At 58.9% G+C, this 23368-nt stretch overlaps 3 protein-coding genes across 3 annotated transcripts; 2 read left to right on the top strand and 1 right to left on the bottom strand.

Annotated features, from left to right (window-relative positions):
- Positions 1–2702: 2702 nt before the first annotated feature.
- BKCO1_6100047 (pectate lyase) lies at positions 2703–3696 on the bottom strand (the record flags this gene model as incomplete). The annotated part of the gene is made up of 3 exons (XM_020278015.1): positions 2703–2851; positions 2905–3178; positions 3238–3696. The coding sequence occupies 3 exons, from the start codon at positions 3694–3696 to the stop codon at positions 2703–2705; spliced, it is 882 nt and encodes a 293-aa protein (XP_020126643.1).
- Positions 3697–5407: 1711 nt separating this feature from the next.
- On the top strand, positions 5408–7883 carry BKCO1_6100046 (glycoside hydrolase family 29 protein; the record flags this gene model as incomplete). The annotated part of the gene is made up of 3 exons (XM_020278014.1): positions 5408–5506; positions 5555–6936; positions 7016–7883. The coding sequence occupies 3 exons, from the start codon at positions 5408–5410 to the stop codon at positions 7881–7883; spliced, it is 2349 nt and encodes a 782-aa protein (XP_020126642.1).
- A 7835-nt stretch (positions 7884–15718) lies between these two features.
- On the top strand, positions 15719–16435 carry BKCO1_6100045 (macro domain containing protein 1; the record flags this gene model as incomplete). The annotated part of the gene is made up of 1 exon (XM_020278013.1): positions 15719–16435. One exon carries the CDS (start codon positions 15719–15721, stop codon positions 16433–16435), a length of 717 nt encoding a protein of 238 aa, XP_020126645.1.
- Positions 16436–23368: the final 6933 nt, after the last annotated feature.

Below are 23368 nucleotides of genomic sequence, written 5' to 3'. Positions count from 1 at the left end.
CTGTCGCTTGGCTGGCGGGCGAGGCACCGAGGGAGGCAAACGAACAAATGGGATGGGTTGGGGTGGGGGAGGGAGGGAGGGCGCGGGGCGGGCCCGTCGGCGGCGCGCGCATGCCCACGTACCGGCGGTTGGCACTCACGCACTCACGCACTGTGGCCGCCCATGGCGCATCGCGTGGGAAATTCGCCGATGCATAGCCGCGGGCGATTGGCGGGCGATTGGCGGGCCAGTCGTGTGCCAATGAGACGGCCACGCTCTCGACGAGGTTGAGCGTCGCGGCGTGCGAGAGAGGCACAGTGAAGACGACCGGCCGGCCGTCCAATCCTGACTCGCCAGGTGGCTGGCCGGCCGGCTGGCGATATCGGCCCGGCGGAGTTCGCTCCTTCGCGAAGGTGGAGATGTTAGCCACTGCGACGGGAATGTGGCATGTTTTTCGAGTCGGGGCTGTGGCGCAGCGGATTGACGTTGGATCTCAGGCGGTTGAACGGCCATGAACGGCCGCCGTTTCGACCGCGCCAGCCCCGGCAGCCGCGCCCATTCGCCCACTCACCCGCCCATCCCAGCCCGAAAGGGGCGGTCCCTGCCGCGCCAGACGCGCTCCATCCCGCCTGCCGTCGCTGCCATCGTCGAGACGGGTCGATCCCGCGCCTGCTGGCGTGCGCAATTCGCCCTGAAACCGCGCTTACCTATCGCTCGACCGACACGCAAACGAGCCTCTTCGCCCATCCCGCTCCCCTGCCCGCCTCCCCTTCGGGCCTGCTGCATATACGTACGCTTTGGCACGCCATATAGGTAGCCACCAATCAGTGAGACATGCCCACCTCACTGAGCGCGCCCAAGTAGCGGTGAGAACCAACTGCCGGTGGGACAATCGAGCCCGCATAATAAAGCTTTCTTGATTAGAGTATGATCAGAACCGTTGCTTTCCTAATCGGGTCCAGTCCAGAGAACTTGGTGCATGTACACACAGATCTGTGTCCTGATATGACGCAACCCCCGGTCTGGACCGAATCCCACTCTGGCTGAATCATCTTCCCCGACACCAGCCAAGGGTGGAGCGTATGCGCACAAGCATGTGCTCAGATGCCAGACGACTAAAAAGAGACAATGAGATTCGGTTGCAGATCTTACTCAGGACAACAACTCCAACCGACAGCACATCCGGAGCTCCTCAGACACACTTCCGGCACTGGCCCCGTCAGCCAGCTCCACCTCTCTGAAGATTCGGAGCAGCTCCGGCAAAGGACGTCGTCAGAGCGTGCAAAGTCAGGGACAATGCTTGGCTGCGCCGCAGCCGCTACGAGCCTATCTTGTGTCCTGAAGCGCTGGCGGAGACCGTTCCTCATCTCTCATGCACTTCTCTGGAACTTGGAAGAACACCGACTGCACAAATCGTGGTTGAAGATACAGTGGTGATTTCAGAGTCGTCGCAGCCGGATCTGTGCAGTCGGCAAATCGAGCACGGGCGGCAAGGGGTTCCTTGCAGATGCTGCACTGTCGTGCTTTTCTGCCATGTGCCATGGACGCGGCGCTGCTGATCAAGTGGGCGTGCGGCTAACACGGACACTGCTGCATCAGGTGATGTTTTAGTGGGGTTATCACAGGGAAGAGAGATAAGTACGTCGATATATTGGACCATCTTTTGGTAATGCTTGCGATCTGGAGTCGTCAGTAGTCCATGCCAAGGGAGCAGGACGTACCTAGCCGTTGCCGCTGGGCTTTGCCCTAGGTACATTTGCAACTGCCCGAGGCCAACTGGTCAACCGGCGGCAAGAGGGATGATGTCTTTCGGGGGATCGACTCTGAACACGGTCAAGCCTGAGCGCATACTCGGCAACTTCTGACGTCTGGGAAAAATCCCCGCGGGTATGCGGGAGCGGAGAAGACTCGTTGCGGCTTGTGGCTGAACCCTTCGGCCGATGTCAGATGATGGAACATGTGAAAACTTCTGGAAGTGCGGAGCATCGACATCTCCATATCGAGACTTGACCGGAAAACGATGACCAAGCAGCTATATGGTCGACAGGTCGCTCCTTACCCTACCCCACGTCGCCTGGAAACTGGCGGTCAAAAAAGCACTCATGCATTTTGTCGCCTTGTCGATCGAATCTTGTCAATCGTACCGAGGCTACGACATGTTTCGTGTATGGGCATGGCCCGAAACACGTCGACAGTTCCGCAGAAATATCAGTATGCACCTTTGCAGCCCACTGAGAAATCCTCAAGTTGCAGTCATGGTGCGTCGGTGTTTTGAGGGCGACGCGGGAACCCAGATACGGAAAAGCTCGGTTGCATCCGGAAACCATCCGAAGAAGCGAGCGATCCATGGCTGGGGTGTGTACTAGACTATTAGTGGAATGACGACCGAAGATTATTCCGCTATTCAGCGAGTCCATCTGACGTTGGCATTATTGGGCGTTGAGCGTTTTCCTTTGGTGCGCCGCCCTCGGCAACGGCTATTTCTCTCAGCAATCTGCCAAACTTAGTCACCCGCCCGCAGCCAGGCAGAAGCATACAAGAACACCGACAAGATGGAACACAACCGAAATGTATGTGATGATTATCTATAGATTGCGGACTCCGGGTCCAATATCTACATAAAGAAGTGTGAAATTTTCCAGTCCGAGACTTTTTGCCAAATCCCTACGTTAATCCACCGTGTGGGTGCGCCCAAAGGCTTTTGAAACGTGAATAAAGAGCGCTTAGCAGGCCTGGGCGTCAGCCGCGGCGTACTTGCAAGCGTCACTGGGGCCACTGCCGGCCTCCTCGGGCTCGGAGCCGTCGGTGACACCGGTGTATTCCTGGCAGACGGTATCGACGCCGGTGGCGCAGGTGTTGGAGATGGTGGCAGCTTGAAGCTGTTAGCTGCTTGGTGCAGGTACAGTGGGGTGAAATGAGACTTACTGTCGCCCATGTTGGAGTTGATGCCGACGAGGATGGAGCCAGAGCTGGCGGTGACGCTGTCGACGGTGATGTGACGCTCGGGCATGTCGTCGCAGTTGCCACAGCTGCGGTAGAACTTGCCGAAGTCCTCGACAAGGAAGCCGGAAACGGCAAGGGTACCACCGCCGTTGTGCTGGAGGACCTTGTCCTCAGCGCCGCGGGCACCACCGCCAATGATGTGGGTGGTGTCAGAAGCACCCTGCTCCTTGATGGTGAAAGCATCCTCGCAGACAGCCTGGTTGCAATGGTCAGCGGGGGCTGGGCAGAAAAGCACACACAGGCGGGAAAACTTACGGTCCACCAGACGTTCTTGAGAGTGCAGCCGCCGAAGCAGTGGACACCCTCGATCTGGTCGGCGGCGATGATGACGTTGGACAGGGTAGCACCCTCCTCGAGCATGAAGACAGCGTCGCTGTCGCCACCCTCTTCCTGGCCAGTGCAGCTGACACCACGGCCGAAGGCCTTCATGCCACCGTCGAAGTTGCCGGTGACGGTCATGGGCTCGCTGAGCTGGCTGGTGCCAGAAGAGGCAGGGAAGCCAGAGGCGGCAGCAGTGGCGGCAGGAGTGGTGGCGGGGGTGGTAGCAGAGCCGGGAGTGGTGGCAGGGGTGGCGGCGGCAGCGGCAAGGCGAGCGTTCTGGGCGGCGTTGGGGAAGCCCCAGGCCTGGCGAGGGTCACGGGGGACCATGAAGGCGTCGGTGGAGACGGCCATGGCGGCGAGGCCAAGAGCGATGGAGCGGATGCTGTACTGCATTTTGATTGGTTGGGTGTGGAAAAGGGCGTTGGCAAAGTTGGATTGGCGTTCAAGGATTGAATATGGAAAGTCCGTCTGGAAGTTGTCTTGCACAGCAAGTAACGAATGGAGTAGAGAAGTGATGAGGTGAACCTGCCGAGCAAAAGTGGTGACAAGCGAGGTGTTGGGTCTTTAAAGAGCATCAGGTGCCCAGCCACTGACAAGCATTTTGGCAAACACGAACAATATCGAAACGCTCTCGCGGAGATCAAACAGAACAGATTCAGTATTGCGTAGCGGACGGACTGCCAAGAGCTCGATGGACCGGGCCTCGAGCGCTTCGGTAGGTGGAAGAACCAGAATAGAGGCGGCAAAGGATGCAGAAACGCCGGGAGATTTGCGGTTGACGGCTTGGCGCTTCGAGTTCATGGAGGGTGCAGGGAAGTGAAGCATCAGCACGCGTCTTGGCACGGCTTGCCGCCGTTAAACGGGTGTTTGGACGAGCTTGGCGTTCATCAGGACGAAACGTCGTCATGGCGGATCGCAGCCGTTTCGGGAAGCATTGCGGTGGCACAGACAGAAGCTGGTCCGGGGCAAGGATCGACCCAGTCCCACGGCGGACGGTTAGACGCAGCCATGGGCGCGCGGCCTTCATCTATCGAGGGTCAGACATCAATATACACAGATCGGACCCACCGCTGGGGCTGCGGGCGGAGGTCGAGACGGCGACGAGGGCGGAGGGAGCTGTTGCTGCCATCAGTGCCATGATCCCACCGTCAGGCCGTCAGCGAGGGGTGGGCGCGAAGCGACATAAGGAGCGTCAGGGGCGGAACTCGCAGCTTGTTTCAAGGCCCTGGCATGGCTGGCAGATGCAGCTGAAAGCGTTAGTGATCGGAGGGGCGGGAGGTGCAAGCGAGAGAAGTGCGCAGGGCGGAGCGGAGTCTGGGCCAGTGCCCGACCAGACACGGCAGAGCAGCAGACAGCGGCCTGGACAACTGCCGCGCCCGGCACAGTGGTGTTGATGCTGCTGCATCGCGGTGAAACGGGCGGCGGACGAGAAGCGCGCCACCCGATGCCGCGTCACAGCCCTGGAGCGCAGGCGGCAGGCGCAGACGGCAGGCACAGGCGACAGGCACGTGACTCGGGTCGGACGACTCGCTCGGAATTGCAGCCCCCTCCGCCCCCGGCGAGGCCCTCCACCATTCCGCCCTCGCACACGCCTCCCCGTCTGCATCGGGCCTTCGACTCTGCCAGAAACGCGTCGGCCTGGCCCGATCGACCACGCAATGTTGCATCCAGGCCGTGCCGGTGGAGCCCCTGCTCCTCGAATGACGCGCCTTATCGCCTGAGCTGTCGGTGCCTGCCAAACCCCGAGAGCGGCTAGCCTCAGGCACAACGCCCACGCCACCAGACTCCTCGCCCTGGGAGCCGCTGCTGCCCGCTGCTCGCTGGTCGCCACGATGCCGGCCAGTCTCACCAAACGTGCAACACCATCGTCTTTCCAGCATGTGTGCGCGCGACCATGGCGACCCAGCCCATCCCGCCACCCGGCTAAAGCCAAGTGCGGAGTAATGTGTCGTCACTAGCTTCCCCGCCCAGAGATATGGCCGTGGTAGGTGAGGGTTACAATCGCCAAAGCTAGGTAAAGTGGGAGGCGGCGTAGATATGCCAATGCTACTTTCACGCCCTCTGCCCGCTCCATTGTTGCGCTTCCCGTACTGCATGAGCCATGATGCTCCCGACATCTGCTGCCGCTGGCCTTCTGCTGGCTGCCGTTGGCTGCGCCTCTGCTCACTCACCACTCCACGCCCGCAGCGCGAACACCAGCCATGTGAGGACCAAAGCGCTCTGCTGCACTGAGCAAACTGACATCCGCCAGGTTGTGACCCTTCCCCTCACCCAATACCTCAACAACAGGGCCTTCGGCAACTTCCCGGGAGATGCCGACTTCGACGGCTCACTGCAGTCATACCCGGCTTCCTCGCTGGCCTACTCTGGCTCCTTCACTTCGAGCGCTACGGGAGTCGAGTACCTGTTCCCAGCTGCCCAGCCCTCGAATTCAAGCGACAATGTGCTTTGCCTCGGACAGACCCTCTCTGTTCCCCTAGCGAGTTACCTGAGTGCTCAGTTGTTGGTCGCCAGCGACAGGAGAGACACCATCGTGTCTGACAACATCACCTTCACCTATGCCGACAACACCACCTCTGTCTCTGAGATCCGCGCAGAGCCGTGGTGGGCTTTCCTGACCATGTACAAGGGGCAAATCATCTTGCCCTACCGCTTCCTTTCCAATGATACCAACTTCAACACCACCCACGTCTACGAGTGGACCGGTGCTTTGGATCCTACCAAGCAGCTGACCTCCATCTCTTTGCCTTCTACTGCCAATACCACCACTGGCCGCATGCATGTCTTTGCTTTGTCGCTCCGAAGTGCCCCGGGGGTTCAGGTTCACCACCTCCGCCCCACCCAGAAGCAGGCCGAAGACGATGCCCTTGTACAGCTCGTCGAGGTGACTATTGGCAACTCTGGCCCGACGTGGATACATGGCGACGGTGTTGAGGTGTCCATTGAAGCTCCTGGTCTTGAAACGGTCAAGCCGGCCCAGGTCAAACGTCTTCGAGTTGGTGACCAAAAGAAAGTCAACGTTGGAGTCGTGGGGTCCACAAACGGCACTGCAGTAGTCAAGCTTTCCACCAAGAATGAAACGACAAGCTTCACTTTCCCCGGCACCGAATTTGGATTCAAGGACTACACCGAGTCTCTTGACAGTCTGACCTTGCATGAAGCCCCTGAGTGGTTCAATAACGCCAAATTTGGCATTTTTATCCACTGGGGGCCTTACGCCGTCCCGGGCTGGGGCAACTCGACCCCTTACGAGGTGTATGCAGAATGGTACTGGTGGTACTCGCACCATCTGGCCGCCGACAAGGCCGACACGTACGATTATCACCTGCGCACCTTCGGCCCCGACGTCAACTATGACGACTTCTTTGTCAACTTCACCGCCGCGAACTACGATCCCAAGGCTTGGGTTGATCTGTTCGCAGATGCAGGCGCTCAGTATTTCGTTTTCACCACTAAGCATCACGATGGCTTCGCAGGCTTCGACACCAAGGGAACCTCAAACAGGAACTCCCTCAACTACGGCCCCAAGCGGGATCTCCTGAGGGAGCTATTCGACGCAGCCAAAAAATACCAGCCACACCTGCGCCGCGGCACCTACTTCTCCTTGCCCGAATGGTACAACCCCGACTTCGGGTACGTACGAGCACAAGCCTTCCCACCTCCATCCGAAAGAGCGCCTTGAACTAACGCAAAAGAAACCAACAACAAATAGACCCTACGGCTTCGCGCAGAATGAAGGCAACACCTCCACCTCCTGGCCCGGCATCCCGGCCACAAACCAATACACGGGCGCCACGGAACCCTACACGGGGCACATACCCGTCGACGACTTCATAGCCGACGTCATGGTCCCGCAGCAAGAGATCCTCGCCTACGACTACGACACGGACATCATGTGGTGCGACACGGGCGCCGCCAACGGCACGGCCGGCTTCGCCGCGCGCTGGTTCAACGCCCGCCGCGACGTGGCCATGAACTCGCGCTGCGGCCTCGCCCAGGGCGCCGACTTCGACACGCCCGAGTACACGACCTTCAGCAGCGTGTCGCCGCGCAAGTGGGAGAGCAACCAGGGCATGGATCCGTACAGCTACGGCTACAACCGCGCCACCCCCGACGCCGCCTACATGAACGCGTCCGCCCTCGTCAAGACGCTGGTCGACATGGTGGCCAAGAACGGGAACTTGTTGCTGGACGTCGGTCCCACGGCGGACGGGTCGATCGTCGAGGTCGAGGCGGCGAATCTGAGAGAGGCGGGCGTGTGGATCAAGGCGCATGCCGAGGCGCTGTTCAACACGACGTATTGGTTCGTGATGCCCGAGGTCGGCAGCAGCGTGCGGTTCACGCAGAACGAGGGCGCGTTTTTTGTGCTGTTTTTGGAGGAGCCGGCGGCTGGTGCGGATGTCGTCGTCGAGGCGCCGCTGCCGGTGCTGCCGGGCGATAGGGTCACGGTGTTGGGCGAGGAGGGGCTGGAAGTGGAGTGGAAGAAGACGGTTGATGGTGGCGTGAGCTTTGCGTGGCCCGCGGAGATGGAAGGCAAGGGGGAGTACTGCTGGGTGGTGAAGATTGAGTATGCCGCGTGAGCTGCGTGCAGCTCGGTATCTTGGTCAACGCCGCCTGAGTTGCTTGAAATTTACACACGACGCTTGGAGACTGTATGCAACGGTAGTATCGCGTCGTTCGTTTACTTGTCGGCCGTAAGTCTATCGAAATTGGACTTTGTGAGCCGGTCTCTTATTACTCGGGCAGACTGAGGTTGACTACTGTAGACTATGCTCTCACTCTGCATTACCATGACATGAGTGGTGTTTACACTGTAAGTATCCGATCATTGTGCCTGGTGCGGCCTGCCTTGTTCATAAGGCCACAGTGGATTGTGTCCTTTGTGCTCGATTAGGCTTAGCTCGGATAGCTGACTGCAGGGTAACGATCGTGGAATCGGTGCACATTGGTTCCATACCAATGAGCGATCCAGGGAACCTGGCTGCCTTGAAATCTAACAAACCTCTTCAGTTGTGCAATTTTTTCAACGCCTGCTCTCCAAGTATATCCAGTGCTGTCTCGTACCCGTCCATGCCTTCTCCGGAAAGACACTTCAAGACAGCATCTCTGCATGCGTTTCCGGCGTAGAACTTCAAACTTGGACACATTTCCCTTCCCAGGAAGCTTTGAATGTACATACATCCCTCGCCCCTTTCCCGGTGCTGGGGCGGTTCTTTTGCAAACTTCTGTCCAGCGTCTTCCCAAAGTCCCAACTCGTACAAAACCACGCCGAAGGAATAGACGTCGTGCTTGAAAGTGCACAACAGTATGGCCATGAACTGCCTTTCCGGGTGGCGGTATATGCTGCATGCCTTATCTTCCGGGGTACGATCTGCGGACTTGTCTCCGATGGGACGGGAGAAGTCAAAAGCCGCAAAGAAAAGGCGTGGGGACATCGAGTTTCCCTAGATTTACCGCCGGAAAGAATGCAATGCTGCGGCTGGATGCCACTTGGTGATACCTTTGTGCTCTGTGCCGCTTCAACAATGCTGTTCCGACAGTCGTGGCGATGGCCATTGGCCAAGTGACTTTCCAGCGGAAGGCGGCCGTCTTTTTTTTTTTTTTTTGGATCTTCTCTAGCAAGCTTTGTGGTTTGATTAAGATTGGATGTGCAGTAAGTCAGTCGAGCAACTTCGAAGTCGAAATGTTGTTGAAAGGACTGTATGTACATGGACAACGAGGTATCCATAACCATAGCCAGCTTTTGTGGTGGAGAACGGTTGTTTGCATCTGGGAAAGTGGTGGATTTCGATAGATTTGAGGTATCTCCGCAGTATCACAAGGTGCAAAGGTTGTTTCTTGAAATTATACTTACTGTCTATCTAGTAGAGGAGCTTGTGTGCATGGACTGCTAAAACACTACTTCTTTCATCCTGCAACCTTTTCTGCAGAAAATTGATCAATTTCGATGTGGATGAGTGAGCACTTGCCGCCGGAGTCTTTCTTTCTCTTCTTCACACGCCAGTAACCAGAGCGTGTTTTAACTTCTCTTATACTCTTTCGTGAACGTAGTGCTCTCAAACGAATTAGCCTATTGCCTCAAGAAATGCGCGCTCGAAACTGGCTGCCTGTCCTCACGCCAGCTTTACCAGTTCTGGCCCGCAAGCTTCGCCCAGAAGGGCGCGCCGTACGACCGCATTGAACCAATGGGTTGCCCCGCTCTCCTTCAGAGAGATGACAGTTCCACCGCTTTCGAAACTTCAAACGGCTACATGTACGTTGGCGACTACGGTTTTCAACAGCTCACGAGGACAATGTTGCAGGTACTTTCGCAGATTCCCGTTCATCCCATGGATCAGGATGGACTGGCGGATGTGATTATACGCTCGCCAGATGTATGCGTGATGCTGTTTGTCATGTACCATTGCGAATATTTCTTGTTCCACGGCTTGCGGAATGCAGAGCCTGTGGCGGTCGTCTTCTAGATCCATGTAATAGATCAGGCCGTTACGGAGAAGAAAACTACTTCCCCATACGGCCTTGGGTGCTTCTTCGGCATCGACATGTGCTCTGTGACTAAGTGGACACGGCTAATGGCGTCGCGATGTTTTATATCAAAGTTTGCCATAGTCTTGAAGTGTGATGGGATTTTGGAGGGGACAACGGTTTAGCCGTGGAGGAATCGAGACGGAATAACTCACCCAGTTTGCAGAGATTGCTGCCTGTTGTTACTTGCCAGAACCGTAGCCTTGCTTACCTGCATATCAGCAAGAATCATGCGTCTCGCTTGGTGTTTGAGACGCCAAGCCTGCATCCCTCTACAAGCAGCCAGCCTTGCGGCACAAAGGAACTCAGAAGATTTCGGTTCCCTTAACCGGACAGTCCAGATAGACTTTCAGGCGTGAATATGAGTTTCCCATACCGTCGTGTGACCAGGAATCATTCCCTTCTTCTGCACGATTTGCCGGCAAGGCAGAGCCGAGTACTGCGGACTTCCACACCCACATCCCCACCAGAAAACAGTGTCCAAGTCACTACAGACTGGACTATCTGCTCAGAAATTGCAAACTAAACGAGCGCGGTGGGAGAGATGCGTCCGGACAGCGATAACCCCCCTCGTCTCCCAGCCGAAAGCTGCGGGAAACAGCAACGACGGCAGATCCAACCAGAGATCGAAGACCCTCTTTCGTGCGGGTTTTGAATTTGAGCCCTACATCTGTTTGCACATATACATTGACGAAGCCCACATCTACGTCCAAACATAAATTTGCTTCGACCGCCCACGTACTCACGGTACAATATCTTGGTGGGCTCAAATATCTTTTGCAGCTTGCTTCGGCGGCGGGCACCACATAAATTCTACGCCCATCATCAACAAACTCTTTGGAATATAAGAACGAGCATCGCTCCATCCGATAAGCGAAGCAGCACTGACGAAGATCATCTCTGTGAGCTCGAACCTACAAGGCGTGTGGAGACATCTCAAGCTCGGACGCTGAGCGATAGCCACGAAAGACCCTGAGCGCTAGCGAAGGTTAAATACGACATCACCAACATTCGAGGTGCATTTCTTAAGTAAACAGTACAACTGTTATCGAATTGTTTGATTGCAAAAACACAGGTAGGTCAAGAACTGGCATCAACACGATTGTAGGAAACGAGGAAGTCCACAGAAGCATACGGAGGGGGGCCAAACACCTCCTCCTCTACTCGCTCATGATCACATCGCAACAGCAAGGAAAGCGGCCTCCATACCTTCAGGAAAATCCCGTGTCGTGCCCTCTCAGAGTCGGTGACGGCCAAGCAGGCTGTGCGGAAGCTCTGACGCAGGCAGACGTCCATCAATACGTATGATCACCAGCTCAGCTCCCTCAACCACCACCATCCAGCCAGCCGCCAGAATAAAACCGTGCCATGACGCACGCATGGAGAAAAACAAAACATGGGCATGACGTCTTCTGTGCTCTTCGCGCTCGACAGAGTCTCGGGAACCAGATAAGCTTCTGGTGTGGATACCGCTGACTCGCGTGCACACCGCGACTTTGTCGAAGAGCAGAAATTTCGAGCTGAAGAGCAGCGACGTGGCTGGTAATGATGTCAACAGCAGGACGGTTCCGTGAGGCGCAGCGACTGGTGGGAACTGATCTGTCGTGGGGTCTCCGAACTAGCAAGCGGGACGTTGGGGATGGCATGAGACCCTGAAAACCCACGAAAAAAGAAGTGAGCGACGAAAAGGAAAACAACGTGACCTCTATGACGAGAGGCTGCGCTGGCCTGCTCGAAAATTTCGAAACCCGCGTTCTCGAACGTTGGCCAAAGCTTCCGATTCGCTGGCCAAAGTCGTTGCAGCGCTGGGATTGGTGGCACGAATCGACGAATGACATCAGGCCCTGACGGTTTTGGCTGTGGTCGACGTGGGCGCTTATCGACACAAGCCTGGGGCCACGGTGTGAGTGGCACGATGGCACGTGGTTACAGCAACGCGAAGATCCCCAACCAAACCTTTGTTGTCGTCCAACTCTCCCAGGCTTGAATCCGCGAGATGGGCAAAGCATGATGTCAGCGACCATGGAGAATCCCAACCGTACGGAAACCTAGGGTAACAATAGGAAAATGTAGCACGGGACTGTGTTGGCCGGCCAGTCGTCGAAGGGCTGTTAGCGTCCAACCACGGCCAGCAAACGCTCAGTCTCAGCATGACGAATTGGGGGTTGATTGTCAGTGTTCCAGGCGCACGTCACGAGACCGATGGCAATTCCGTTCAGGAAGGCGGTGACATCTGTGCTGCGTTGCCTGCGAGGGTGGCCTCGCTTGTCGAGTCTCGGCCCCAGACGCTGCAAGATTGTGTGCGCGAACAACCGGAAACCGTGCCAGTCAACCAACCAACCAACCAAGAGGCGCGTCATCTTCGAGGGCTGCGAGCCTATGAGTCGACCACAGGGGACGACACAGCCTTTACGGACCGTCCCGTACCTTGCAGCCTGCCCATGTGGGTTGTCCAGACCCATGTGGGTTGCTTCAGCCTTGTGCCCAGTAGCATGCCTTCACCAATGGGGCTATGGCGTTTAGCGCGCCGCTTCTGCCATGGAAGGAATCATCGAAGCTTCCCCTGACGACAGCCATAGTCGGCTGTTTCGGACGCGGGGTAGCAACGGTCTCGAAGTCTGTTGTTACACGTGGGTTCCTTGGTTCCTGTCGCCATGTCAGTGTTGCAGTTTGAAGGTGCCAGGAGGCAAGGCTTGACAGTCGCATTCGGCACGCCCTGCTCCGCCCGCGCAAGCAAGTTGCTGCCTGCTGTGGAATAAGCGAGCGGACAGGAGAACAATTTTCGTCTGGGTGAAACATTGCGAGGCCCGAGGCACTGTGATATTGTCGTCTCGGGCATGGCGGGGTGGTTGGGCTGCCACTTCATCAAACATGTGCTTCTGCATCTGGCGCCCAACTACCCCTCATCATGCACGCAGAGAATCCTCCTCTGCTCCTGCGGCAAATGGATTTCTCAGCCTCCGCAAAGTCCTGACCGGCGCCTACCGGAGCCTTATTGACCGGTCGTGGGCGTTTGCAACCCCTCCCCATGGTGTTGCCGAAGGTGACACGCCGCTCGCGGGACACGTCGGGCTGCCGAGACACAGAGCTGGGCAAACACGGCGGCGCTGACAAAACCCAAAGTCGCACGAAAGCCGGGCGCTCTGAAACCGGGCTCGCTCGCCAGGGCGCGTTACACGGTGCCGTCTTCAGGCGATGCTGTGACGGCGGGATGAAGCGGGAACACGGACGGGCTCAGGGCTGGGGGTTGCACGGCGTGCTGCCCACGTTCTTTCTCAGCCTGAGGCAACCCGCGACGACGGTAGCGTCAGTGTTTTGCAGGAGCTTGTTTCAACGCGGGAGATTTTCACACTGGCTCGATCGCTCATCGATGATGCGACGGGCCGCGGGCCAGGCAGAGAGCCGGTCGCGAACAATGTGGAGAAGTGTGGAGAAGCAACCTTATCGGATTGATTGGAGCCACGCCGCCCCGGGCGTTCCAGAACGAAGCCCAAGTGGAGTCGGACAACCCCCGAAAATTAGAACTGGAGCCGGGACGGATGGAATTGTCGCTTCCGGATGCCGCTGCGAGATGGGGTGAGTGTTGGAATGACGCTTCCAGATGGGGCGAGCCGCCTGGCCAAGGGTGACGTCGCTAGGTCGAAACGGGAGGCTGGACGGCCGGATCGAGCAGCACGGTGGGGACGCGCTGCAAGGCGTGCGTGGGCGAGAGTGCTTGTCAGAAGACACCGTGTCTGGGCAACGCGGAGGAGCGTGACCGGGGCGGGTGGAGCCCTGGTGACGATGGGTTCGGGTGGTGTTGCGGACGGGAGGAGCGCCGGACAACGCGTGGAAGCGAAACGGCGGCGGCGCGCCAGGGCGGGAGCACGGAGGGTAGGGCTTAGATGACGGGCTTGACGTCAGTTGAGCCGCAAAGGCTCGCGCCGAGGGATGGCGCAGCAGTCAGGCGCAGAGCGAGCCATGGCTGTGCGCGGCCCGTGCGGGCTGGGGAAAGGCGGCAGGCGGCGGCGGCGGCGGCGGTGCGTAGACGTGTTCGCCGCGGCCGTCGGGGATGCCCGAACGCATGCTGGGAGTCGCAGTCGTCGCAGTCGTCGCAGTCGTCGCAGTCGGCCTTCCGGTTCGTCGAGGGCAGGCGAATGGCAGTTGCAGGCGCCGATGCTTCGGCAGGCCACCGGTGAGTCGACGGGCTACTAAGCAGAAGAGTGACCTCTCAGAAGTACCGACGCTGGCGGAAACATACGTGGACCGGCAGGCGTCTTCGAACGCTCCCGCAGCTCGTGCAGACGGGTCCGCTCGGCTCCCGCAGTGCAGCGGCCAGAGCGCCCTCATCGATGATCAGGGCACCGCAGGGCACGGCAGGCGCACGCTCGTGAGATTCGGTTGAGCTTCTGCGTGACTTTGTTTTCGCGTGCATTGCGGGCTAAGTTTGGCGCGGCGAATGGCGCGAGCCGAGTCAACGGCCGCGGGTCGCACAGCCAATGCAGCAGAGCAAATCCACAGGCTCGCAGCGGCCCTGGATTCCACGCTCGGCATGCCGGCGCCGATGGAGCGATGGAGCGATCGAGCAGACCCCTGAGGCAACCGGTCAAGCTGATGATGCAGCATGCACGCTGCAGCCCAGGTTGTGGTGTGCAGCCTGCTCGAATTTCGAATTCCAGAACGGCCCTGTGGAGTGGGCGGACCGGCCCTGGGGTGCAGCCGTCGCTGCGCGCGCACACAGAAACACGCTGTCCATTGCAGCCGGTCAACAGCGCCGCTGCATTGTCGAATGACTGCGCTGCCGTGCCTGCCAGCGCGCCGCGGGATTGGACGCAGTCGACACGCGCGCGCGCCAACAGCAGCCCAACAGCAGCCGCGCCGCGGGATGTCTCGCAGCTCTCGACATGCACCGCGAGGCCTGGACGCGCTTCGGCCGCAGCAGCTCTAGCCGGCCAGAGGGTGACGGGCAGAGGCTGAGCGCTCACGGCTCGCCCACAGCTCGCTCGCTCACAGGCCGACGGTCAGCTTGGCTGTGAAAAAACCGCCTCCGAGCCAGTCATCGCCCTCCCAGCGTCCCCGCGACGCGCTAGCACCCCCGGCCATGCCGCTTCGGGCTCACCCAGCCCTAGAGCTCACCCGGTGCGCTTCTCGTACACCGTCTGCCGTGCTGCGCTCCCCAAACACCACCGCGCCACGCCGCCGACACAGCCAAACGTGAGGCAAACGTTCCCAAACGGGCTGCGTCGATGGCGGTGCGGGCCAGCTGCTGCCCGTGGCGCGTGCCGCCTCCGTGCTGCCTCCGGTCTGCCTCCGGTCTCCCTCCGGCGTGCGGTGCCGGGCTCGCGCGGTGTCGCAGTCATCGTCACGTCGCAGCGCCAGCCAGTCGCCGCCGCGCTCACCAGGCAGGCAGGCAGGCCAATCGCCGGCGTGCTGGCCCGGGCGCTGCCTGGCAGAACGCGTGCGCTGGTGGCGCGCTGTGGGGGGCGCACTGCTTCATCATGCGCAGCAAGCAGGCCGGCTCGCGCAAGGCCTGATCGGCGCCGAGGGCTGGGGACCAGGGCGCTGCACGTCCGTGCAGTAGTGCCCCCAGGCCATCCTGGTCCATCTCTACGTACGCCATGGCAGGCATCCAGACCCATGTACAGAAACAGCCTACGCCTACTACATATATTTCTTGCACCGCGCCCAACGCTTCCGATCTATCACATCCTCAGTCACAACAGCCCAAACGCCCTTCCTCATTTCCTCGAGTCAGACTGACCCGAGCCACACCCACTGCCATCCTTCCTGGTCCGACACACCATTCGACGGGCCGGGCCTTCCTACATCGACTCTTCCGTCACTCCCCATGCGAGTCAACCTGGCTCCGCTACTTAAGCCCAGCCTGAAGTCCACCCACATCACCACCATCATGCCTTCGATCCACCGTCAGTCCGCAATGCCTGTCGTCGTCACCAAGCCTGCCGGCCCGCGCAAGGAGCGCGTCGTCGGCTTCGTCAAGGGCGAGGTCACTGGCATCTCGCGCCCCGCCAACATCGCCGAGTCCTGGGCCCTCTACGACTTCGAGATGCACGCCCGCGCCTGTGCTGAGTGCCGCAACCCCTACGACGTCCACCGTGCCGGCCGCCAGCTCTGCGACGAGGGCCACCGCTTGGCCCAGCAGGTCGCCCAGTTCCTCTACATGAAGAGGGACGGCGAGGCATACAGCACCGAAGAGGAGGAGCGCCAGATGGTCCGCGTCGAGATCCAGCCCACCTACGAGGAGGCCCGCGGCCTGCTGCGCGCCATCGAGCGCGGCATCCGCCACCGCAGGCAGTTCGTCAGCATGGACCGCTCCTACCACATCGCCCCGCGCCTCCCGCTGCGCTCCAAGCACCACCACCAGAAGCCCGTGCAGCCCGTCAAGGTCGAGCAGACGCCGCCCCTCCCCCCGCGGCCGCACCATGGCGACGAGTACGACTGGCCGGCGTCGCCGCGCCAGGCCGTCATCAACGTCGCGAAGCGTGGCTCGCTGTACGAAGCCGACATGGCTGAGCAGCGCCGCAACCACGCAAAGTACAACATCGAGGTGCGCGAGCCGTCGCACCAGGACAGGCGCGAGCACCGCCACTCGGGCTACTACCGATGAACGGCCCAACGACTCGCGGACATGTCTACAACAAGACGTCTTTTTGTTCCCCAACTCTAATTCCGATCCATGATGCCCACGACTACGTCACCGAACGAGCTGCGGCGCGGAGCGAACGGGTTCTTCACTACTGATGAGCCCCAAGAGATTTTTGCGGGCCAGGCACCGCCCCCTTTGGCGGGCCGTTGTGCTTGGGGCACGATGGCCGGCCGGCGTTGCGGGCTCAGCCGACGACGAGCAACGGCGGCCCAACCAGCAACCAGGGTGCCCGGCCGGGACAGGGCAGCAACAACGCGCCCGACCGTCGCCGGGAAATTGGGAGATGGGCTCTGTGCGCAGCAGCAGCAGCATCGTCATCATCATCATCATCATCATCATCATCGCATGTTTTCATCGAAGCAGCGACCACTTGGCCAGAAAATTTCCTTTGTTTTGGAGCTCCACCAAATTGGGGGTGTTGAGCATACGAGGGGGGGTCAGGAATGACGCGGACCGGGGTTGGTCGGCCGGGACGGGCGGGAGAGGCGGATTATTGGGGGTGTGACTGGTCTCAGCCGTGGTTTGCTGCAGGTCTGGTTTGGGTTCAGATAGCAAATGAAAGGCATGGAAAGCACTCGATTTCTCGAATGACTGGTGACCCTCGTGGTGCGTCGTGAGCCGAAAGCGGCAGTGGGCGCTGCCCCCATGACTGCATGGCCACCCCTTCCCCGCGCCAGTTCGCACAGTAAGCAGGCCTGCGCCGCCGCCGCCGTGACCCCCTCGAGGCCGACTTGCACAGTGATTGCTCGCAAATGCCGTGTGGTGCCGCCAGGCTGCCTGGTTCGCATGCACGGCCCCAGATGACTGCGGAGATAGACTTTCTGGCGTGCAGCTGGGCTCCCGTCTGCCTTGCGCCATCAGCAGCAGCGCTCGGAGCCGGTTTCTCTGCGCTCGCACGGAGCACTACTGAGACAAAAGTGAAATTTTGTTGTGAGTGTGCGGGTGAGTTGTTGCTGCAGGCTGCCGTGCAGGCGTCGGGGCTTGCGTCTCGCCTCCGAACTTTTTTTCCTGCAGTCTCAGCTTGCACACTCTGCCACCACCATCGAGTCATCCTCACTCGCCCCGGCCCCCACCACCCCCTCTCGCGCAGCCAAGTTTCTGCACCTCATCACGGGAAAATGGGCGCTCCAAGCTGCTTTCTCCACGGGCAGCATCGGCGGCTCGGCCGAAACGCAGCAGCCAAGGCTCGAAAAGGCTCGAGCAATCAAGTCGGATGCCAACACGGTTCGCATCACTAGCACCACGCAGGAGCCCTCACGCCATCCGGCAGCGCCGTTTCGTTTCGTCGCCCGCTCCGCAGTGAGGCTACCGCGTTGCGGCAAGCAAGGGAGCAACTCGCTTATTACCCAGCAGCTGCAGCTCTGATCCGGATGTTTTTGTTCACTGATGCGTCAGGCACCCATGTCCACATGCCCGTTCAGACGAGTGCTCCAACTATTCACCCTCAGTCTTGCATTGACAGGCCGTCTGATGCCGTAAACAGCGCGCGCGCGCGCCAAAAATAAAACGGAAAAGGGCGGTTTCGGCAAACGACGTCAACAACAAGGCGGCAACAGCGTAGTCCCCGGTACGGGTCGACATTGGCAGGCTAGCGGCCAAGCCAACCGAGCATCTGGCTATCCAGGGTCCCCCTCGCTGCCAGGGCCGATCGCCGCCGCCGCCCAAGCTGCTGCCACGCTGCTTGCCTTTTAATCATCAGCCTTGGCTGTCGAGAGAGCCCTGCCTGGCTGATGCCGGGCCCATTGCTTGCTTCCGGACGAGCAGCAGCAGCTAGTCGGCTCACACGCGCACGCAGCGGGCGTAGATAGCGCGCCACGGCCAGCGCTATGTATCGCCAGCGCTATCGCCAGCGCTATCGCCAGCCCTGTCGATAACGATGCACCCCGGGTGGCTGCGACCCTGCCTGTCAAAGGGTCCGCCGAATACGGCTGCTTGTTCATGCGTGCCTGTCTGCTTTTTTGACACTGCCGATAAAAACAAAGCACCTCGTATCTCTACGTCCACGTACCGACGCTGTGGCACCGAAGTACCAGGGCCACGACGACGAAAATAACGAGGCGAGATACCGGGGGGCCGTCGACGAGAACGGAAGCGTCTGCCGATCACCCAAAACTCACCACACCACGAAGAGCAAGGCCGGGCTCTTCTCACTACGCTCCCTCTGCTCTCCCCACTTGTTCGCCTCGCGCCGGAAATGCCTCCACCCTCCCGCACCGGCATCGCCGGCCAGACCAACGCCATGGTCGCACAACTCCCGATCGATGGCATCCGGCTGTAGGTAGCTGCAACGCGTGAGCATCCTGCGGGCCTGGCCTGTGTCTAGCCGCCTCTCTCATCCCCGATTCCGCTGCTTCTTACGGTACGTAGCTACGGTCCAGGCGGCAAAGTACACATTTCCCTCTGCCCGGCCGACGGCTACGTGCAGCCCTCATTACTCAACCTCGCATACCCGCCGATCGCAGACGCACCGCAGCATCACAGCAGCAGCAACCCCTTGCGAGCCCTGCGGATCGAGGCGACGGCGGCCACGACGACGGCCGGAACCGAACCTCCTTCCCTTCTCTCTCACTCTCACTCTCTCCTTTTCTATGCACTGCACACTGCACGGCGAATGCGCTGCACGGCGCTGCGTTGCATGACGGACAGCCGACGGCAGAACAACATGCACTGCAGGGCGACGTGGGGGGCTGTTGCCGCGTCCACGCACTCTATCCGTCGTTACACTCTGACCTGCATCTGGGGTGATCGACACTCTATTTTGCGGCGAACAAAGCAGAAACGGACAGAAGTACCACCGTTAACGATAACCATCTCGAGCCAAGCCTTCCTTTTTTTTTGTATGCACAGTAGCTGACTGCCGGCGGAGGCCATGGACTAGCCAGCGTGGCATGGGGTGATGAGGATGCGATGCGGGATGGGATGGCGTTATGCAAAGGCCATGGTGGACGACAGATGATGGGTGAGTGATTTCGGACTACCGTCGCCGCATGCGTCTGCTGCTGGGGCGGTGATGGCGGGTGGAAGCGAGTTTTTTCTCTTCTTTTTGCTTTCCGTTGCGGTGATGTCGTGGGACAAGAAGAGCCGCGGGTGTGTGCCTGATTATTTCCGCCCACGGAATCTTTGGGCTTCCTTCTTTTCCCCGGTCACTCCTTTGGGGCAGGGCAGGGCAGGGCCCCACCATCTCACGTGTCTCTAACGATGATTTTCTATACTGGCAAGGCCGGCTCCTTTCAGCTTACCAAGCCCGTGTTCCTGCGCCGATTGCCGCATTCGGAATGTCCACCCTATATTGAACGGCTTGTCGGTGAGTGGAATAGGACTCGTTATAGTTTGCTGCGGCCTGCCTTGGCGGTTCGCGCACTGCGATGATGTCTCTTTGCCTCCAGTGCCGAGGCACTTTTGACATTACAAACAAACTTTGTGCTATCCTCTGTTACCTCACCGGTCGATTATGCCTTGTCTTGCGATCGCGTAGGCTTGACATTTTTTCGCCGTCGACCCGTTCTTCACCGTCTCCTCCGGCTGATGCCTGCACGAGGGAGCCTAGACTCTCTCACCTACCTACCTACGCCGCGGTGATTTGTCTTACAACCTCGTCCGCTTACGTCTCATTCAATCCCTTCCGCCAACCCAATTTCTTCCCCCCATGCAAAACCCATATCCTTGTAGCCTTACGCTCATCCCAAAGGCACCGTGACGCCATCCCACCGCGGGGCCATACCGCCGACATCCCGCCCGAAAAAGCAAAGGGAAAAAGTAAAAAGAGAAGAGAAAAAGCGGACACGCACGTACATACGTCAAGACGCGGCTCTTCTACATACGTACAACAACCCCGGCGTGAATCGTTGCCTGCGCATAATAATTGCCGAGCTGAAAGCACTCCCCCAGCTCCAGCCCCAGCCGGCCCGGCCCCATGGCCACGAACGTACGTACGTACATACATACATACGCACGCCGAGCCAATCCACACACATGCATCCTGTACGATGATCGTGATGATTGGTGCTACCATCGGTTCATCATCGAGATCAACAGGGGTGGGGTTCGGTGAAACGCGGGGTGATGTATGTACATACATATGTATACGCGGAAGCTCCCGCCTCGTTTTTTCCCCTTGCCCCAGTCGCATATGTGTATGGTAGGGTATGGTAGGGCAGGGTAGGGATATATAGCCAATTGCACACACAACGCACGCGATCATTGCGCATCATCCCGGATCGCTTCGCTCGCATATGTATATGTACATATGTACATGCTCTTCTTGTCTTTGATTTCCTTGTTCCTCTCGCCGCTGTCCGCCCGTCCCTCGTCTTTTTGTTCCCTGCCAAAACCCTCCCCCCATGCTGCAGGCATGTATACAGACATACGTACATCCATACATACGCACGCGGCACGCACGTACGTACACCCATGCATTATGGTATGCTGGAGAAGCTGGAAATGGGGATTTGGGACGCTGAGCTGCACGAGCGCGTCAATGTGGGGAAAGAGACGCGAGATGTACTGGCGCGATCGATCCGCGAATACAATGCGGACAACAAGGGAGATGGAAAGTGTTGAGATGCTGCCTGCCTTCTCCTATAACGGGTACGGCATACAGAGAGTGAGTTTCGTGTGCAGCGGATACCCGGTCGGATCTGACGTTTGTGGCGTGCACGCAGAGGTGCAGGTGCAGCGGGACTGCGCGGGACTGACGTCAAAAAGGGCTGCAGCCTGCAGGGCGCGCGTGGTGGGAGGACTGGGGTGAGGAGACTGTGGGCGCGCGGACGCGTGTGTGGGTTTGTGTGGTGCTGGCGTCTTTGGCGGCTTGGATGGCGGGCTTGTGGGAGTTTGCGCGAGGGCTTGATGGTTTTGGGAGTGTTGCTCGGGCTGTTCTTTCGAGATTGGAGGGATGATGTTGGAAGATAAGGCGCATTTGGCGGCAGTGAAGACGAGGATGATCTGTTTTGATTCCTTGGTGAAGGATGGTGTGTAAAGGAAATGCACGTGATGCTCGAGGCTATGAGAGGGAATGGGAGAAATTGTTTAAAAGTAAATGGACGTAGAGGTGTGGACTAAGGGGGAGCGTCGAGATGTAAGAAACTTGTCCACCACGAGCTTGATCACCCTAGACCAGGGAACACATCCGCAAAGTCTGGGCAGCATTAACTGCTAGCTTTTTCAGGACTTCTTGAAGATGCACTATAATGGAATTCCCTCCCACCAGATTACTGGGATCGCAGACGCTCCCCGTTGAACAGTGTGTGTTTACACCATGGAAAGCCTCATTGGTCGGCCATGGTCGGGAAGCCGTGAGAAAAAGGTTTCTAGAGAGTCACTTCAATCTTGTGACAGTTCTTTGTGTAATTTTTGCTTGTATCATGTGTGGCCGAAGGTATTTGACCCCAACCGTCAAAGCAGCGATCATGATTCATGGCCCAATCCCTCGGCCAAGAAGTGGTCCGTAAATCAATGGAGTGCAAGAAAGCCCCATTATACTACTCGATAGCGATAAGAGATGGTAGATAGCATGTTACATTAATGGCAATCCAGTGCGTGGCTTCCTGACGTGTTTCTGAAAGATGAAGATTCTTGATTTCTTGAATTTGGTTTCAGTATATATGTTGAAATACCTCTTGCTGCGCTTTAGTGAGAGCTCCACGTCGACGATTCACCTTCACTAGCACCGCAATAGCCTACGGGCTCTCCTGCGCACTCTCAACCAGAACTTGGCTTTGTTCCGTTTCGCGCATGCTCTCCATCCATCCTCCAACTGCATCAACCAGGCCGTATCATTCGGGTCATCCATCGAGCCAAGATTGCGGAAGGAAAGCAAATGGATCTGATCGAAACCGGCCGTCCTACTCTCGCTCCCGGCGTTCTCTACACCAAGTTCAGCGGCCTCATCACACTCATGGATAGCATCATCGCCGCCCCCGCTGAGCGGCCAATGATAATATGGATAATGAACCCGCTGGCTGTACAGATACAGCGATGTGTTGCAGCCCTCGTAGGACCGGGGGCACCAGAAGAAGTCGCTGCACTCGGCGGAGCACTCGTCCTGCCCCTTGGGGTGGAAGTGCGCGGTCGGGGCGCCCGCGAAGCGGAAGTCGTTCAGGCAGTCGGCCACGCGCAGGTGCGGGCACAGCTGCGCGTCGGCCGCGAACACGGCCGCCAGCAGGTCGTGGTCGTCGACCCCCAGCCGCCTGCGGTCGTCGACGTCCAGCCGGACGTGCCGCCGGAACAGCTGCGTCGACGCCGCCCGCCTCTTGCCCCCTCCCCCTCCCCCTCCTCGTTCTCCTCCTCCTCCGCCTGCGTACGGGTACCCCCGCGTGCGCTCCATCGGATACCGCTCCCACCCCACACATCCCTCTGTGCAGAGCAGCTGGCTGCTTCCGCCGTCCGAGACTGCGTGAGGGCTGAGGCCCTTTTCGTCTTCGGAGGCGCATGCTCGTTGCATCTCCGAGTGGTTCAGCCGGCGGTGCGAACAGAGTCGGATGTGCGATGTCGATCCGGTGCATTGGCGCAGGTGGTCGGGCAGGTGTCGTTCGGCGTGGGAGAAGAAGCTCTTGGGGTGGGATGCTTCGCAAGACGAGCACCACAGCTTCTTGCGCCTCATACAGCTCAGTTGGGTCTTGCGGCGGTCTCTCCACGAACAGGTTGTGAGGGAGCAGCCGCTGTAGTCGTTGGCGCGAATGCCGGCTGGGCTGCGTGCCGCCGACTCTTCCTTTGTGACCATGGAGCGCGACTCATCCTGGGAAATTCCCTTCTTAATGTCCATGCTCCGCGTAGGCTGGATTGGTATTTGACGGAGTCCAAGGAGCGGGGTCGGAAGTGTTGAACGGAGGGTTGAGTGATTGACGTCTGTCGAAAGGTGGACTCCACCAAATCATGGCTCAGCCCGGCCCCGAACCC

This window comes from Diplodia corticola (genome assembly GCF_001883845.1).
Source record: "Diplodia corticola strain CBS 112549 chromosome Unknown scaffold61, whole genome shotgun sequence".
NCBI lineage: Eukaryota > Fungi > Ascomycota > Dothideomycetes > Botryosphaeriales > Botryosphaeriaceae > Diplodia > Diplodia corticola.
The sequence above is the reverse complement of the archived record's forward strand: the minus strand, read 5'-3'. Positions and strand labels throughout refer to the sequence as shown.